The 18,130-nt window shown below is 40.3% G+C and overlaps 1 protein-coding gene across 3 annotated transcripts in view; it reads left to right on the plus strand.

Moving 5' to 3' along the window:
* adcy8 (adenylate cyclase 8 (brain)) overlaps positions 1 to 18,130 on the plus strand; it is a 129,977-nt gene that overhangs the window by 39,008 nt on the left and 72,839 nt on the right. For all 3 annotated transcript variants that reach the window (XM_073043334.1, XM_073043350.1, XM_073043343.1), the window contains exons 5-7: positions 2,182 to 2,309; positions 9,051 to 9,209; positions 9,354 to 9,624. In XM_073043334.1, the coding sequence (XP_072899435.1) occupies positions 2,182 to 2,309; positions 9,051 to 9,209; positions 9,354 to 9,624 (558 nt within the window). The remainder of the gene's footprint in view (positions 1 to 2,181; positions 2,310 to 9,050; positions 9,210 to 9,353; positions 9,625 to 18,130) is intronic.

An 18,130-nucleotide genomic window follows, 5' to 3' on the forward strand; every position in this document is an offset into this window, starting at 1 on the left:
GCAGCATGTTCCTGATCCTGTTCTGTAGCAGTAGGGGCAGTAGCAGCCCTTCTGTTAGATTGCCGACAATGCGGCAGCTGCGGCTCACTTTTTAGAGTAAACCACAGCATGTAATTATTTTAAAAGCAAGTGTATTTCAATTTTATGATTATTTTGTTAACTCACAGTAGCTTATCTTTAGATACAATCAGAAAATTATTTTCTTTACTTTAAACTTTGCTGTTAATCGTAGGGTTTGCATTGTGTCAACCAGAGATGTTCATTTTCAAAGCATTCCATTTACGTTCACTCCTGTTCAGTACTATCACTCAATGAATTTTACTCAAGTTATTTCTCATCAATTTAAATTTTATCTATTTTCACTAATCCAATTTTCAAATGTTATCATTTTATTATGATGTCTGTAACTCAGATGTCTTTCACTACCAGTTTTCTATTCCCATGTTTAATCACAAGGCAATTGCTTATATTGCCCAGAAAAGCACCTGGTTTCTAAGTCCCATTGTCCAAATGAGCAATGTGTCTATAATGAAAACTACATTCTTACTAACAAATTTGCTCTCTCGGGTCATACTTCCAATAGCTGAGCACAGGTGCCTTGCATTGTAAGAGGATCACTCAGTTCCTTATGGTTTGTTTGCTTCAGCCTGGGAACTGTATGGATTCATCTCTTGCCCAGTGTTTCATCCTTTTGGCACATAGCAAATAATCATTTACTTTTCTTTACATACCGAATTATTTGGCCCATTTTGCATCACTAACTAGGATATGTATTGGTTCTGGAGCTAATTAGATCATATTGTGTCCTTTTGAACTCAATAGATAGCATAAATATTCACAAAGGTTATCGAATACTTCATGCAGTGTTATTTTCTGGGGAGAATGATCTGTCACCATGTGATATGTTATTATGCCACTTCTTTGAACGAGGGATTAAATAGATAACTAATCCATAGAAACATAGAAAGCCTACAGCACAATACAGGCCCTTTGGCCCACAATGCTGTGCTGAACATGTACTTACTTTAGAAATTACCTAGGGTTACCCATAGCCCTCTATTTTTCTAAGGTCCATGTACCTATCCAGGAGTCTCTTAAAAAGAACCTATCGTATCCACCTCCACCGCCGTCGCCAGCAGCCTATTCCACGCACTCACCACTCTCTGTGTAAAAAAACTTAACCCTGACATCTCCTCTGTACCTACTTCCAAGCACCTTAAAACTGTGCCCTCTTGTGTTAGCCATTTCAGCCCTGGGAAATAGCCGCTGACTATCCATACAATCAATGCATCTCATCATCTCTCATCCCCCGTTGCTCCAAGGAGAAAAGGCCAAATTCACTCAACCTGTTCTCATAAGGCATGCTCCCCAATCCAGGCAACATCCTCGTAAATCTCCTCTGCACCCTTTCTATGGTTTCCACATCCTTCCTGTAGTGAGGCGACCAGAACTGAGCACAGTACTCCAAATGGGGTCTGGCCAGGGTTCTATATAGCTGTAACATTACCTCTCAGCTCCTCACCTCAATCCCACTATTGATGAAGACCAATACACCGTATGCTTTCTTAACCAAAGAGTCAACCATGCAGCAGCTTTGAGTGTCCTATGGATTCAGACTCCAAGATCCCTCTGATCCTCCACACTGATGAGTCTTACCATTAATACTATATTTTGCCATCATATTTGATCCTAATGAAGGGATTTGATTGAAAATATTTCCCTTTACAGATGCCCCATTCTATTCCTGCAGCATCTTCGTTGTTGTTCCAAATTCCAGCCCCTACAGTATCATGTGGCTGCATACGGTATATACAGTACATGTAATATTTATACATATATAAATGTATAATGTATATTCCCAGTCATTCTAGACATGCTGTTATATTTAACATGTGCTTGAACTTGCCTATTAAGAGTGCCCTAAACTATTTCACAGACCCTAATTTCCAAAGAGAAATAGCTATTTTGTATTTTCTCTACAAATATAATTGTCATAAGTTTCAATAAATATAAAATGATGAAAATCGGCAATATTTACTTTTCTATAAATGTATATAGCAAATAGCAAAGTTATATGCTTTATTCTACTGCAGTGAGTATTTTGTTGAATGCCATCAGAAAGTTCCATGTTATAATTATCAAAAGCAGTATATTAATTTATGTACTTTAATAATGTTTTAGGAACATCACTGTCTCAGAATTAAGATCCTGGGAGATTGCTATTACTGCGTATCTGGACTCCCTGAGCCACGTCAAGACCATGCACACTGCTGTGTTGAAATGGGCCTTAGCATGATCAAGACCATAAGGTAAATTCATCACAATTCTGCAATTGTGACTCAACTCATTGAAAATCTAACTAGACAGAAGTAAGAGTACATAATACACATAAACCTAAATGTTTAATAATTAAAACAGAAACCATTATGCATTTTAAGCATGAATAACTTTTCCAGAGATTTAAATAAATTTTTGCTTTTTCTTCAAAAGCCGAGTCTTGATTAACTATTATGAATTATTCTGTTTGTAATAAAACTGGGGTAAGATCATAAGACTTTAAGATATAGGGGCAGAATTAGGCCATATGGCCCTTTGGGTCTGCTCCACCATTTCATCATGGCTGATCATTTTCCCACCCAGCCCCAATCTCCTGCGTTCTCCCCGTATCCCTTCGTGCCCTGACTCTTCAAGAATCTGTCAACTTCTACCTTAAATATATCCAATTCCAACGAATTTGTTGGGAAAAGATTTGCCTTAAGGAAACAATGCTGGCTATGACCTATTTTATCATGTGCCTCGAAGTACCCCAAAACATTTGACTCCAACATCTTCCCATTACTGAGATCAGACTAACTAACCTATACTTTCCTTTCTCCTGCCTCTCCCTCCTTCATGAAGAGTGAAGTGACATTTGCAATTTTCCATTCCTCTAGAACTATTGATTTGTGAAAGATCATTACTAGTGCCTTCAGTCTTTTTGCCTACCTCTTTCAGAACCCTGTGGTGTACACCATCTGGTCCAGGTGACTTCAGAACTGGCAGTTTCCCAAGAACCTTCTCCCTAGTAATGGCAACTTCACGCACGTCTGCTCTTTGACACTCACAAACTTTCACCATACTGCTAATGTCTTCCACAGTGAAGACTGATGCAAAATACTTACTCAATTTGTCCCCCATTTCCTTGCCCCCATTAATACCTCTCCATTGTCATTTTCAAGTGGTCTGATATCTACTCTCCTCTTACTTTTATGTTTTATGTATCTGAAGAGACTTTTGGTATCCTCTTTAATAGTTTTGGCTAGCTTATGTTTGCATTTCATCTTTTTCTTCTTCATGACATTACCTTCTGGTGGATTTTAAAAGCTTCCCAGTCCTCTAACTTCACACTAATTTTTGCTCTATTATATGCCCTTTCTTTGGATTTTATGTTAGTTTTTTAGCTTTTTATGTTAACCATGTCTCTCTTATCCGCCATGGTTAAGTTATCCTGCCTTTAAAATACTTCTTCCTCTTTGAAGTGTATTTGTCCTGCACCTTCCGAATTGCTTCCAGAAATTCCAGCCATTACTGCTCTGCCGTCATCCCTGCCAGTATTTTTTGTGGTATTTTTTAAATACAAGGTCAATCCTGAAAAAAAAACTTTGTTTGCTTCTTTTGCATTCTAAGGCAGGTTTTATCTGGGGAATATTTAGTTGCAATTCCAGATTTTTACTTTATGCAGGAAACACAATTCATTTTTTATGACACAAGGTTATTGGATCAATAAAACTTACATTACTGCATTTCACATTTCTCTATACTTATGGTAGGTTGATGTTCCTAACTCATAAGAGTAAAGATTTAAGTCCCATCTTTGATATTTCAGTGCAATACTGAGATTTAAGTGCATTAAAACAACACTGAGGCTTTGCTGTACTTTTGAATTTAACACTTTTTTGGCTGAGGTCAACCTCTCTTCAAAGACAGGCATAAAATATTCGCCCATATCGTTTGAAGACTATCATGGGAACTCACTGAATACTCAAACCAGCATTTATTTCTCAAACAAAATCATTGAAAACAAAAACAGATTCTTTGCTTCTCTTGTTGATGGCCAGTTTTTCCAATTTGATTTATGGATTTCCCACCGATATGATAATATTCGGTGGTTTCAGTTTCAATGATTGTACAATATTTTGAAATATCTTAGAGTGCTGAGAAAGGTAAATTTGTGAACTAGATCTTGGAAAGTTTCTTGAGTCAATAGGGTGTGACTCTGGACCTCCAGTGATTGGAACAGAGCAAGTGGTTGGAGGTGTCTGTCAGTGAGCATTTTTTGGTCCAGTAACTATAGTTCTATTAGTTTTAGGTAGTGATTGAAAAGATCCTCAAGTTAGCAGGGCTAATTTTGGAGGAATTAGACAGGACCTAGCAGAGGGTGATTGGGTGAGCCTGTTTGAAAGGAAATGAATGAACAGCAAGTGGGAAGCTTTTAAGACCCTTGGTATTCCTTACTTATACAAATGATATGGATTTGAGTGTGAATCTGCAAGCTAAATCAGTAAGCTAGCAGAAGATGCAAAATTAGGAGGTGCTGTTGATGGCGAAGCAGGTTGTTGTAGATTACAATACTGAACAGGGAGGGAAGTGGGCTGAGGAGTCACAAATAGATTTCAATGCAGATCAGTATGAGGTGATCTATTTTGGAAAATCAAACCACATAGGACTTACACTATGGGGCACTGTAATGTTGGAACAGAGACACATGGGATGAGACACATGTGTGATGGAACAGAGACACATGGGATGAGACACATGTGTGATGGAACAGAGACACATGGGAGTACAAGTCTATGGTTTCTTGAAAGTAGCATCATAGGTAGACAGGGTGGTGAAAAAGGCATTTAGCATGATGGCTTTCATCAGTCAAGGTATTGAGTATAGGAGTTGAGATATTACATTCTTGTATAAGTCATTGGTGAGGACACATTTGGACTACTCTGTATAGTTTTGGTCACCCTGTTATCGAAACTGTCAAGAGTGGAGAAAAGATTTATAAGGATGTTGCTAGGACTAGAGGGCTTGAGTTATAGGGAAAGGCTGGCCAGACTAGGTCTTTCTGCCTTGGAATGTAGGGAATGAGGGGTGATCTTTTGAAATATCTAAAATTATGAGAGGTATAGGCAGGGTAGGGGAGTCCAACAGTGGACCGCATTGATTTAGTGTGAGAAGAGAAAGATTTGAAAAAGGCATGAGTGGTCACTTTGCCATGCAGCCAGATGTGAGTATATGGAATGAGCTGGCAGAGGTGTGGTTGGAGCAGGTATTAAGATGTATTTGGATAGGTACACAGAGGTATGGTTGAAGCAGGTATTAAGATGTATTTGGATAGGTACACAGAGGTATGGTTGAAGCAGGTATTAAGATGTATTTGGATAGGTACACAGAGGTGTGGTTGGAGCAGGTATTAAGATGTATTTGGATAGGTACACAGAGGTATGGTTGGAGCAGGTATTAAGATGTATTTGGATAGGTACACAGAGGTGTGGGTGGGGCTTAGAGGGATATGGGCTGAAGTCAATAAATTGGACCTGCCAGGTGGTACCATCGTCAGCATGGACTCATTGAGCTGAAGGGCCTGTGTTATTCTGTGCCTCTGTCTCTGCCGAGATACATGGCATCTCTGCTTGGTGACAAAGCTTGCCTGCTTCATAACAACGTAGCATCGACTGAAACACTCGTATGGTTACAACATGTGTAGTTTAAGTGTTTAACTTTGCAAGTAAACCACAACTTGCTTTGATCTGCCTATAATATAAGGCAGATATAATTATAATATAATTTGGAATATAATATATTACAAATTACAGGAAGGTTGGGACCTCAGATGATTTTTCTTCAGGATCATTGAAGGACACTGATTGCACTTACTTGGCAAGTTTTGTAGCATGTGAATCTATTCTTTTCTCATATTTTTCAATGACTACTTGCATGGAACCTAATTTACCAAAGCCAAGGTACCAATGCACATTGCTTTTGCACCAATGAGGGGGCATAAGACAGTAAAACACAGTGGCAAGACTTATCATTGGTCTGTCATATACCAAAATGCCTGTGTCACAGTTGTAAAAGATTATGACAACATGATTTTTCTGACTGGCTACACAGGGAGCCTCAGGATTTATGACCAAGATCATGAACTGTTCAGTTTATACGTTGTACATTAAAGTGAGTAATATTGTGAAGGTTCTATGGCAAAGTGATATTGTGAGATCTGAAAATGTGAACATATGAAAGTAGCACTCCTGACAGAATAACACAAAATAGCGGAAGAACTCAACAGGTCAGGCAGCATCTATGGTGAGAAATAAAGAATTGACATTTCAGACTGAGCCCCTTCAGGGGCAATTGTAATGTAAGGATATATTCATTACTGAAACAATGTTCAAGGGTCTCAGAGTGAGACCTTGGCTCTTTTTTCCCTCTACCTAGATGCTGCCTAATGTTTTGATTAATTATGTGCAGAAACTACAATAAAAGCCTCTTAGAATTTACTGACTGTTGGAAATGTTAAAAAAAAAGGAGCTGGAAGGAGAGAAAGAGCATTAGTTAACATGTTGTTTCATCATTAAATTTATTCTTGCATTAAAATTGTCCTGCATTTTCAGATTGTGCCAAATATTAAAATAATGAGTTACTCCAACTTGCAAGTAAATTGTCATTGCAATGAAAATGGCACCTGAGAATATTTGGAAATTTTCATCCATTATAAGCAACTGGCACGACTGAAATCCTCAGATAGAGAGCCATATCAAAGTCTGAAACTACAAAATGGAATCTCAGCATATCATCTGAGTCAGCTATTGTACCATATCAAATATGTATCAGTGTTTTGTCTGCTTGGAACAACCAGGTGTTTCATTTGCCAAATGGTGGTTCACATCTTGGCAGACTCCATCAAGATCGAGTGCAAACACAAGCCCCAGCAGCAATTTCTTTTAATATTCAAAGTGAAAACAGAAGTCGGCACTAACGTGTGCTGGAAAGAAATGGAAAGATACGTTCAAAGACAGCTGTAAAAGCATGGCAAGATATGATGTGTGCATTCTCATCAGATCAAATGTAAAGGAGATCTATTACAAACCTAGAAATGTCCTAAATGGGTGGGAAAGGTGGCTGGGAAATAGATAAGTTAGAGGAAAATAGGGTGCTTACACAAAAAGCAACAAAAGTAGGTGGTTCATGCCAATAGTGGCTGTTGCTCAGGCAGACAAAACAATGCAGTTGTGTTGTAAGTACAAGGTCACATGAAATGAAGCTGTAGCTAATGAACAATATCCACTCTTCATTTTTTTTATTTATTAAATTTTTAAGAGAATTACATAAAATTACAAACACTCTTCATTTTAAAAAAACTTGCATGCAGATTTTGCAGAATCAAAAGTGTTCACAGAAGTGGATACCACACCTACTTATGCACATTTAAATGTGGACAGTTAATCCGCTGATCATCAGCATGCATGCAGGATTGTTCTTGTAAACAAGGATGAGGGGGCACCTCATAGAAACATTTCGAATGTTGAAAGGCATGGACAGAGTGGATGTGGCAAAGTTGTTTCCCATGGTGGGTGAGAGGACATGAGTTGAGGATTGCAGGGCGCCCATTCAGAACAGAGATGCAAAAAAAATTTTTAGCCAAAGGGTGGTGAATGTATGGAATTTGTTGCCACAGGCGGCAGTGGAGGCTAAGTCATTGGGTGTATTTAAGGCAGAGATTGTTAGGTATCTGAGTAGTCAGGGTATCAAAGGTTATGGTGAGAAGGCGGGGGAATGGGACTAAAGGGGAGATTGGATCAGCTCATGATGAAATAGCGGAGCAGACTTGATGGGCCAAATGGCCCAATTTCTTGCCCATTCTCTTAATCTGTCTAAGTCATTCTTGTTTCCTCAACACTATCTACCCCTTCACTGATCTTCGTATCATCTGCAAACTTGGCAACAAAGCCATCTATTCCACCATCTAAATCATTAATATACAGCATAAAAAGAAGTGGTCCCAACACCACTAGTCACTGGCAGCACACCAGAAAAGGGTCCTTTTATTCCTACATGCTGCCGTCTACCGATCAGCCAATGCTCTAACCATGCTAGTAGCTTTCCCATAATAGCATGGACTCTTATTTGGTAAGCAGCCTCATATGTGGCACCTTGTCAAAGGGCTTCTGAAAATCCAAATACACAACATCCACTGCATCCCCTCAATCCATCCTCAAAGAATTCCAACAGGTTTGTCAGGAAGGATTTTCCCTTGTAGAAATAGTGCTGACTTTGTCCTATTTTATCCTGTGCCACCAAGTACTCCATAACCTCATCCTTAACAATTGCCTCCAACATCTTCCCAATCACTGAAGTCAGGCTAACCGGGCTATAGTTTCCTTTTGACTGTCTCTGTCTATTTTTCAGTCCTCTGGACCCATCCTTGAGTCCAATGATTTTTGAAAGATCATTATTAATGCCTCCACAATCTCTACTGCTACCTCTTTCAGATTTGTAAGTGCAGTTCATCTGGTCCAAGTGACTTATGCACCTTTAGGTCTTTCAGCTTTGTGAGCACCTTCTCCCTTGTAATAGTAATGCTCTCACTTCTCTTCCCTACACTCCTCAACAACAGGCATACTGCTAATGTCTCCCACAGTGAAGGCTGATGCAAAATACTCATTTAGTTCATCTGCCATCTCCTTGTCCCCCGTTATTGTTTCACTGGCCTCATTTTCTAGCATTCCTATATCCACTCTCATCTCTCTTTTATTTTTTATATACTTGAAAAAGCTTTTTCTATCCACCATGATATTGTTTGCTAGCTTGTTTTCATATTTCATCTTTTCCCTCCTAATGTTTCTTTTAGCTGCTTTCTGTAAGTTTTTAAAAGCTTCCCAATCCCCTATCTTCCCGCTAATTTTTGCTTTATTGTATGCCATCTCTTATGCTTTTACATTAGCTTTGACTTGAGAATAATAATTCAACAATCAGCATGTTTTAATGTTTAAAAACCTGTAATTTTTTTCTGATAGGTATGTGAGAGTTCACACAAAGCATGAGATTGACATGCGTATAGGTATACACTCTGGATCCGTACTCTGTGGAGTTCTCGGGCTTCGGAAATGGCAATTTGACGTCTGGTCCTGGGATGTTGACATAGCAAACAAACTGGAGTCTGGTGGCATCCCTGGGTAAATATCACGACCTTTACACAAGCCGTAAGCAATTTAATCTTCAGCCAATGATAAATTCAAAAGAAATGCCCATATTATTAAGGTTTTGGGGGATCTGTTTCTACGCTGGGATCTGAATATGTTTCTTTTGGTATTTTGCAGGAGGATTCACATTTCCAAGGCAACGCTGGATTGTCTAAATGACGATTATGAGGTGGAAGAAGGTCACGGAAAAGAGAGAAATGAGTTTCTGAGGAAGCATAACATTGAAACATATCTGATAAAACAGCCAGAAGAAAGCCTGCTAGCTCTTCCTGAAGACATTATGAAAGAATCCAGTACATCCTGCGACACAAAAAATAGTACTGCAACGTTTACTGAAGGTTCCTGGAGTCCCGAGCTTCCTTTTGATAATATTGTTGGAAAACAGAATGTAAGACAACTTTTATCTGATGAAATTTCTCAGATGTTATGGTTTACTGCCATTCTTGCATCATAGTTGTTTGTTATTTCTAAGAGTGAACATCTCTAGAAAGCCTGCAATGATCATTTGCTTGTCTGTTATGCAAAAATTTGCACACCTTATAACTAATCACTTTTTCTAGACTGAGACCTACTCTGCCCATAAAGGCAACATTTGTACACTTATTATACAATTTTTAGGTGGAGGTGAATGCTAAGGAGTGCTTTGCCTAGAAATTGGACAAGTGGCACCTGTGCAACATGAAATTGGACAAGTGGCACCTGTGCAACATGAAATTACACTTCAATGAAAATTTAAAAGGAAAATCAGGGACTTGCAGCAAAATGCTTCATCCATGGTTCTTATCCTGGGTGTCCTGTGTGTTGGGGGAGTGAACACACAGAGGAATCTGGTTATGCAGAGGCGCCTCCACTGGTGTTCCAGAACACTACTTCTCTGCAGTTTACACCACCTACACACCACACGCAGTATCCATGGGCACTAATGTGGAAGCTTGTGAGGCTGGAACCACCTTTACTTGAAAGCAACCTGCCTAAAAGCTAGCACAAGGTACTTGACTCAGGTAGGCCTCTACAATGAGCCCTGACCTCTGAGGTCATTAATGATCATCCCTCACCCTCCCACCCCCAAAACCATCAATTTGACCGCAGCTCCTAGCTCCTTGTCACACGAGCAGCTGACCTAACCCAAACCCTTCCAACACTTCGAAGCTTAAAGTAACTCTAATGTCAAAGTACATATATATCACCATATTCTACCCAGAGATTCATTTTCTTGAGAGCTTTCACAGTAAATACATGAAACACAATAGAATCAATTAAAAAACTGCATCCAATATGGCGGCACTGTAGTGTAGTGTTAGCAGAACACTTTACAGTACCAGCAACCTGGGTTAATTTCCTGCCATTGCCAGTACATTCTTCTCGTGACTGTGTGGGTTTCCTTCGGGCACTCTGGTTTCCTCTCACAGTCTGAAGACATACTGGTGGGTAGAGTAATTGGTCATTGTAAATTGTCCCATGATTAGGCTAAAATTAAATTGGGATTGCTGGTCATCCCAGCTCAAAGGGCCAGAAGGGCCTGTTCCACGCTGTAGCTCAATAAATAAATAAACAACCGAAGTGCAAAAAAACAACAAACTGTACAAATACAAAATGAAAAAGATAAAATATATTAATAAATAAATAAACAATAAATTTCGAGACCATCAGATGAAGAGACCTTGAAAGTGAGTCCATGGACTGTGGAAACAGTTCAGTGATGGGTTTGTGAAGTTATCTCCTTTGGTTCAAAAGCCTGATGGCTGAGTAATTGTTCCTGAGCCTGGTGGTGTGGGTCCTGAGGCCCTTGTAATTTCTTTCTAATGGCAGCAGGAAGCATGATCTAGATGGTGGGGGTCCCTGATGATGTATGCTTCTTTCCTGCAACAGTTCACCATGTAGACGTGCTCAGTGATGGGGAGAGCTTTACCCGTGACAGACTTTTTGTAGGCTTTTCCACTCAAAGGCATTGGTGTTTCCATACCAAGCCATGATGCAACCAGTCATTATACTCTCCACTGCACATCTATAGATGTTTGTCAAAGTTTTAGATGTCATGCCGAATCTTTGCAAACTTCCTCGTAATTGCACTTCCGTGCTGAACCCAGGAAAGCTCCTTTCAAATGATAACACTAAGCAATTTTAAATTGCTGACCCTCTGCACCTCTGATCCCCTGATGAGGACTAGCTCCTGGACCTCCAGTTTCCTCCGCTCAAACTCAATATTCACCTGCTTGGTCTTGCTGACATTGAGTGAGAGGTTGTTGTTGTGGCACCTCTCAGTCTCCCTCCATATGCTGATTCGTGAGCACTTCTAATTCAGCCAATGACATTGGTGTCATCAGCAAACTTGAATGTGGCTTTGGAGCTGTGCTTAGCCTTCCTGTCATATTTGCAAATCAAGTAGAGTATGGGGCTAAGCATGATTGTGGAGGAGGTGTTGTTGCCAGTTTGAACTGACTGGGGTCTGCAAGTAAGGAAATCAAGGATACATTTGCACAAGGAGGTATTGAAGCCTAGGTCTAGAAGCTTACTGATTAGTTCTGAGGGGATAATAGTTTGCATGTCAAACTGTAATCAATGAAGAGCATCTTCACTGTTCAGGTGTTCCAGGGATGAGGGAAGAGCAATTGAAATGGTATCTGCAATTGGCCTGTTGTGACTTGGAGTGAATTAAGTCATTTCTCAGATAGGAGTTAATACGTTTCATTACCAACATCTCAAATCACTTCTTCACAGTGGATGTAAGTGCTACTGGACAAGAGTCATTGAGACTGGCTGCCATGTTCCTGTTAAGCACCGATATAATTGAAGCCTGTCTGAAGCACGTTGGTACCTCAGACCTCCGAAGCGAAAGGTTAAAGATATCAGTGAACACTCCATGCCGGTTGATAAGCAAATGTTTTTATACTCAGCTGGGCAGAATGCTTTCCATAGGTTCATCCTCCTGAAGGATGCTCTCACATCATCCTCAGACAAAGAAATCACAGGGTCATTGGATACTGTGGGAGCTTGTGAAGTTTCCTCCCTGTTTTGTTGGTCGAAGTGAGCATAAAAGGCATTGAGCTCATCTGGGAGTGAAACCTTGTTGTCACCAACCTTGTTGGTTTCACTTTGTAGGAAGTGAGAGCATTCAAACCCTGCCACGCTGTTGAGCATCCACCAGTGATTCAAGTTTGGTCCGGAATTGCCTCTTCACCTGTGAAATGGCTTTCCAAATATCATACCTGGACCTCTCGTATTTTACTTGCTCACCAGATCGGAAAAGCACTGATCTGTCCCTCAGCGGACTGGAGATCCCATGGTTCATTCAGGGCTTCTGGTTGAGGAAGACTGAATGATTTTGTGGGGATACATTCATTTACAACTGTTTTTATAAAGTCTGTGCCCCTCTATTCCCCTCTCTACCTTTATCCTTTCAAAACTAGTTTGTCCCTACTATGACCTTCTAAAAACTCCACTGTTTTTATCCTGACCCTGTTCCTCTGTTGATTTATCCTCTAATGTAAACACCACACTTTCTATCCATACCTGTTGACTTTTCCTTTGGTCCTCTCTTCTGACGCTTTATCTCTGAGGACCTTTGTGTACTAAGGAATAGTGTCTGAAGGCAAGATTTTTTACTAATGACAGGTTTACTAATGTTAATCATTTACATCTTGGGGCCGTAAAATTGGATACTTCTGTCACTGTAGCAGTTTAATGCATTGAAACTGTTCCATTCAATTTCCAGGTATATACTGTATGTTGTAGGCACAAAGCATGTCAGGTGGCATAAACTAGATAGGCAGCAGGACTTCAACTGTCTATTGATGTCACACGTTCTTGTGGCCTTCCAGTACAGGGCAGGTTTGTAATGCAAGTTTCACTGGAGACCAGCTTCAATGAAGTATATAGATAAAAATGAGGTGGCAACAATCAATTTCCTCATGAAGGATGTCTTTGAAATGTCAGGGCACTCTATAAGGATAGAAAGCCAAGCCAGAATATATTGCATGTTTGTAGAATTATCAGCAGGAAAAGTTTTACTTGTTTTCATGGAAACATACATACTCAAGAAAACAAAGTAATAAAGAACCTGCTGAAATAGTAGAATTGCCATAATGCCCTTGGACATAATGATTCAATATTATGCATGAACACATCTATGGAACTTGACAATTTAACCTTCAGGAAATTTGGACAAATGGGTTTTCACCAGGTACTGCAAACTTTATAACTTTAGTGGCAGCATCTGATAAACAGTTGCAATTGCCTTGTCTGAATGACTATGAGGTGAACAAGTCCACGATCCCATACACCAATCTGTACTAGAGGTATCAGAAAAGCCATGGTAGATGAAGATCAGAGGTTATCTTTGAGAAGGAGTTTAGAGATGAAGGTCATTGAGTTATAAAGGCTGCTGCCAGAGACAGTGGGTAAGGATGGGATGGGCATGGGGATGGATACTGATCAGGTAGAAAATGAAGGGCCTTCTGAGGATAAATGATTGAGCAGAAGCAAAGAAATTCTGAGGACATCTGAGGTCATAACCAGGTAGCACAGAAGCATGAAGATAGGCTGGGATTCGATCAAAGGCTAGGTTAGGAGGAAAGAACGCTCCAGGGAGAATGAACAGCAATGAGTGTAAAACCATTATGGGGAAGCAGGTTAGCCTGGAGCATCAGTCCTAACATTCCTTTGGAGGACTATGAAGAGGAGTGAGATCTGTGTGAGACTGGCAACTACTGAACAGAGCAAGGCTCAATACATACGGGTTTCACTTGAGGCTCGTGAGATCTGCGTGAGATGGGGAACCATTGAAAAGGGCAAATCTTGTTGTGTGGGAGTTTCACTGGGGCTATAAAATAAAATTAGGTTTAAGTGAAGCAGTCAGTGTGGGCATAGCCGTAGTGTGAGTGGACGGAGTTAGATTGAAGAACTGAGGCTTTGGTGAAAAAAGCTGGAGGCTAAGGTGAGTTTCTGGTAAGTTTCTTGTTCTTCCTGTGTTACTATGCACAGGTACAGCAGCAAGAATGGAAGACAGGGCACTGGTGTTCTGCCCTTGCATCATGTGGGAAGTCAGTATGACCTCCAGTGTCCCTGATGACCGCACCTGCAAGAAGTTATGTAACCTGACATGGAGCTGGATGACTTACAGATTATTCGGGAGATTGAGGAGTTGATGGAGAAGCAGCTACAAGGAGGCAGTCACAGTTTTTCACAGGAGGCAAGTTGCTGGATGACTGTCCGGAAAGGGAAAGAAAATAGTCAGACTGTGCAGAGTACCCCTATGGCCGTTCTACTCAGTAATAAGTATACCATTTTGAATGGTGTTGGGGGATTGGCCTACCTGGGGAAAGCTGCAGCAGCCGGGTCTCTGGCTCTGAGGCTCAGAAGGGAAGGAGGGCGGTGTTGGAGAAGAGGAGAGCAGTGATGATAGGGAAGTCAGGTTCAGGTTCAGATTTGTCTGGCACATGTACCTCAAAATATATGGCAAAATGCATCATAAATGTTAACAAGCAACACACCCAAGGATGTGCTGAGAAACTAAACACAGAAAATGCTGATAGTTAGGCATTCTCTGTGGAGAGAGAAATACAGGCATTGTTTCATGTCAGAACATTAACTCAGATTCCCTTTCCACTAATTCTGTCTTACCTGCCAAGTGTTTCCAACATTTTCTATTTTAATTATTGATTAATTGTAACTCATCTTTCTTTGCCTATTTCTCAAAACAAAGCTAAAAATATTATACTTGAAAATGGGGTATGCCTATAAATTCTGTAGAAACTTATGATCCAGGAGCATCTGCTAGTTATTCTCCTTCCAAAACCATTTCTAAGAATGAGTTTGTGTGTGAATACATAACCGAAGGGCAGTGAGGTTTCGTTCCTGGGTTGACTGACTTCAATTTCCATAGTGAGTGGCAGGAGACACAGAGTCAAACAGGCCTGTGGCCTATCTAGTCCATACCAACCCATTGCATCCTACCTGCTTGTCCCCGTTGCCCGCATTTGCCCATGACTCTCCAAGCCCCTCCTCTCTAAATGCCTCTTAAATGTTGGAATTATACTTACCTTGACCACTTGCACTGGAAGTTCATTCCAGATGCTCACTATCCTCTGTGTAAAGAAGTTAACTCTCAGGTCAATTTTAACTCTCTCCTCTCTTACCTTGTATCTGCACCCTCTAGTTTTGAATTCCACAACCCTGGGGAAAAGAGCATAACCATCCGTCTTACCCATATCTCTCATAATTTTATAAACTTCTGTGAGGTCATCCCTCATTTTTCTGCACTGCAGGATTAAAGGCCGGGTATGGCCAGACTCACCCTGTAACTCAAACCCTCAAGACTAGGCAGCATCCTTGTATATCTGCACCATCTCCAGCTTGATACTGCCCTTCCCATAACAGGGTGATCAAAACTGTACACAATACTCCAAGTGCAGACTCACCAACGACCTGCATAACTGCAAGATAATATCTCTATTACTAAGCTTGATGCCCTGGTTGAAGAAGGACAGCACACTAAACTCCTTCGTCACCCTGTCTACTTGTGCGGCCACTATGCACACTTATACACTTCGGTATAAGCTGAAAGACTTTAAGCACAAAAGTCACCCGGACTGGTTGAACTGCACCCTAGGGTGTTGCAAGAGGTAGCGGTGAAGATTGTGGAGGCTCCCCATCTAAGAAAATGTGTGCTAGCATTGGAAAGGATTCAGAGGAGGTTCACAGGGATGATTCTGGGTCTCAAAGGGTTATTGTACGAGGAACATTTGATGGCTCTGGGTTTGTACTCACTGGAATTTAGAAGGATGAGGGAGAATTTCATTGAAACCTTTTTGAATGTTGAAAGGCCTAGACAGAGTAGATGTGAAAAGGATGTTTCCCATGTGGGGGAGTCTAGGACAAGAGGCACAGCCTCAGGATAGAGAGGTGTCCATTTAAAACAGATGCAGAGAAATTTGCCAGAGGATGGTGAATTTGTGGAATTTATTACCACAGGCAGCTGTGAGGGCCAGGTCATTAGGTATATGTAAGGGAGAGCTTGATAGGCCATGGCATCAAAGATTATAGGGAGAAGTCTGCAGAGTGGCTGAAGAGGAAAAAAAAGAATCGCCATGCAAATTCAATGGGCCAAATGGCCTAATTCTGCTCCTGTGTCTTATGGTGTTAAGTCGATCATCTGATTTGACAGATTAATTTCAGAAGTATATGGAGGCTCTGTTATTATTTGCAAACAGTCTTGCCACCACACATAATTGTGCAGAGAAAAATCATAAAAACTTGGAAATTAATTTGAAGAAAGACCTTGTCAAGTTCTAATTGAATTGACTGTATACAAGGATATTTGTAGATATGATATGAATCTCAAAATAGGTATTGATGATGTACTACAATCTGTAATTATCTAATTTGTATATTTATATCACATGTAATATTCACATAATAAGAAGATTCAAAGAAAATTATAGATGGAGGGCTCCATTTACCTCATTTATCACAATGTTTCCTTGAAACCAAGTGACTCACAACTTGCAGTCTAGCTGCATCTGAGCCACATTATTTAATATGTTATATAAAATTTGAAAAATGTGCAAGTATTTAAAACTGAGAGATCTTAGCTAGAGATATTTTCAAAATGGTCCCAAACATTGCAGTCTTTCATGTTCCAAAATTTGAAAACCTGATTTTTACATGGTCAAAATTAGTTAAGATGAACAATTTTCTCCTACTTCTTGGTTAAAATTGCTGCTGCCATTACGTGTGTTATAACAGAAATCACCACGTTCATTATCGGTGAGAGAAATCTGCTGAACAAGTGAATCATAAATTATACAGCCTGGAAACAGGCCCTTTGACCCAATTTCTCCACGCCTACCATGATGACTATCTGAGCCAAGCCGATTTATCTGCATGAGGCTCATTTCCCTCCAGGTGGTTTTTTTTCTCTTCATGTGCTTGTCTGCAGCTTTTTTTGACAATTCATACCATATACTTTCTGTATGAAAGATTTGCCCATCAGGTCCCTTTTACATTTTTCCCATTTCGCCTTAAATCAGTGGTCTTGGACAAACCTGGAAGAAATACTGTGACCACCCCTCTTTTCTACAGCTCTCATGCCTTTATATACAAAGCCGTCACTCAGGCCCCTATGCTTCAGGGAAAAACAGTCCCAGCTATCAAACCTCTCCTTATAACTCAAGCCTTGCAGTCCCTATAACATCTCTATGAATATTTCCTTACACTTTTCCAGTTTAATGTCATCCTTTCTATAGCTGAGCAACCAGAAGTGCTTGCAATGCTCCATGTCTGTTCTCACCAGCAACTTGTATGTAGTAAAGTGACGTGCCAATTCCTGTATACAATCCCACAACCAATGAAGGCAAGCATACCAGCCACTTTCGTCACCATGCTGTCTAGCCGTGTCACTACTTTCAGGGAATTTTGCATCCTGTGCATCTATATCTCTCAGTTCTACAAAGTTCTACAAGGCCCTACTATTTACTATGTAAGTCCTGCCCTGGTTTAACTGACCAAAATAAAACACTTCACACTAGTCTGAATTAAATTCTACCTGCCATTCCTTGGCCAACTTTCCCAATTTATTTAGTTCCCATTGTAAATGTTAGATAACCAGCTTCACTCTCCACTACATCACTAATTTTGATGTCTTCCACAAACATCCAAATCCCTAATACAGATGACAAACAACAATGGATCTAGCACCAATCTCTGGCACATTGCTTGGTTCAATCCGAATCAAAACTCACCACTACCACCCTCAGTCTCCTTCTACCAAGCCAATTTTCATGTCAATGGCTTTTCTCTAGAACTGGAAAAGTAAGCAAACAAGCATGTTTGTGTTGATAGAGGGAGAAGAATGAGGGCAGAAGAAAGGGAGAAAAGCAAATGAACAGCACTGGAAC

This window comes from Hemitrygon akajei, chromosome 1, assembly GCF_048418815.1.
Source record: "Hemitrygon akajei chromosome 1, sHemAka1.3, whole genome shotgun sequence".
NCBI classification, from domain to species: Eukaryota; Metazoa; Chordata; class Chondrichthyes; order Myliobatiformes; family Dasyatidae; genus Hemitrygon; species Hemitrygon akajei.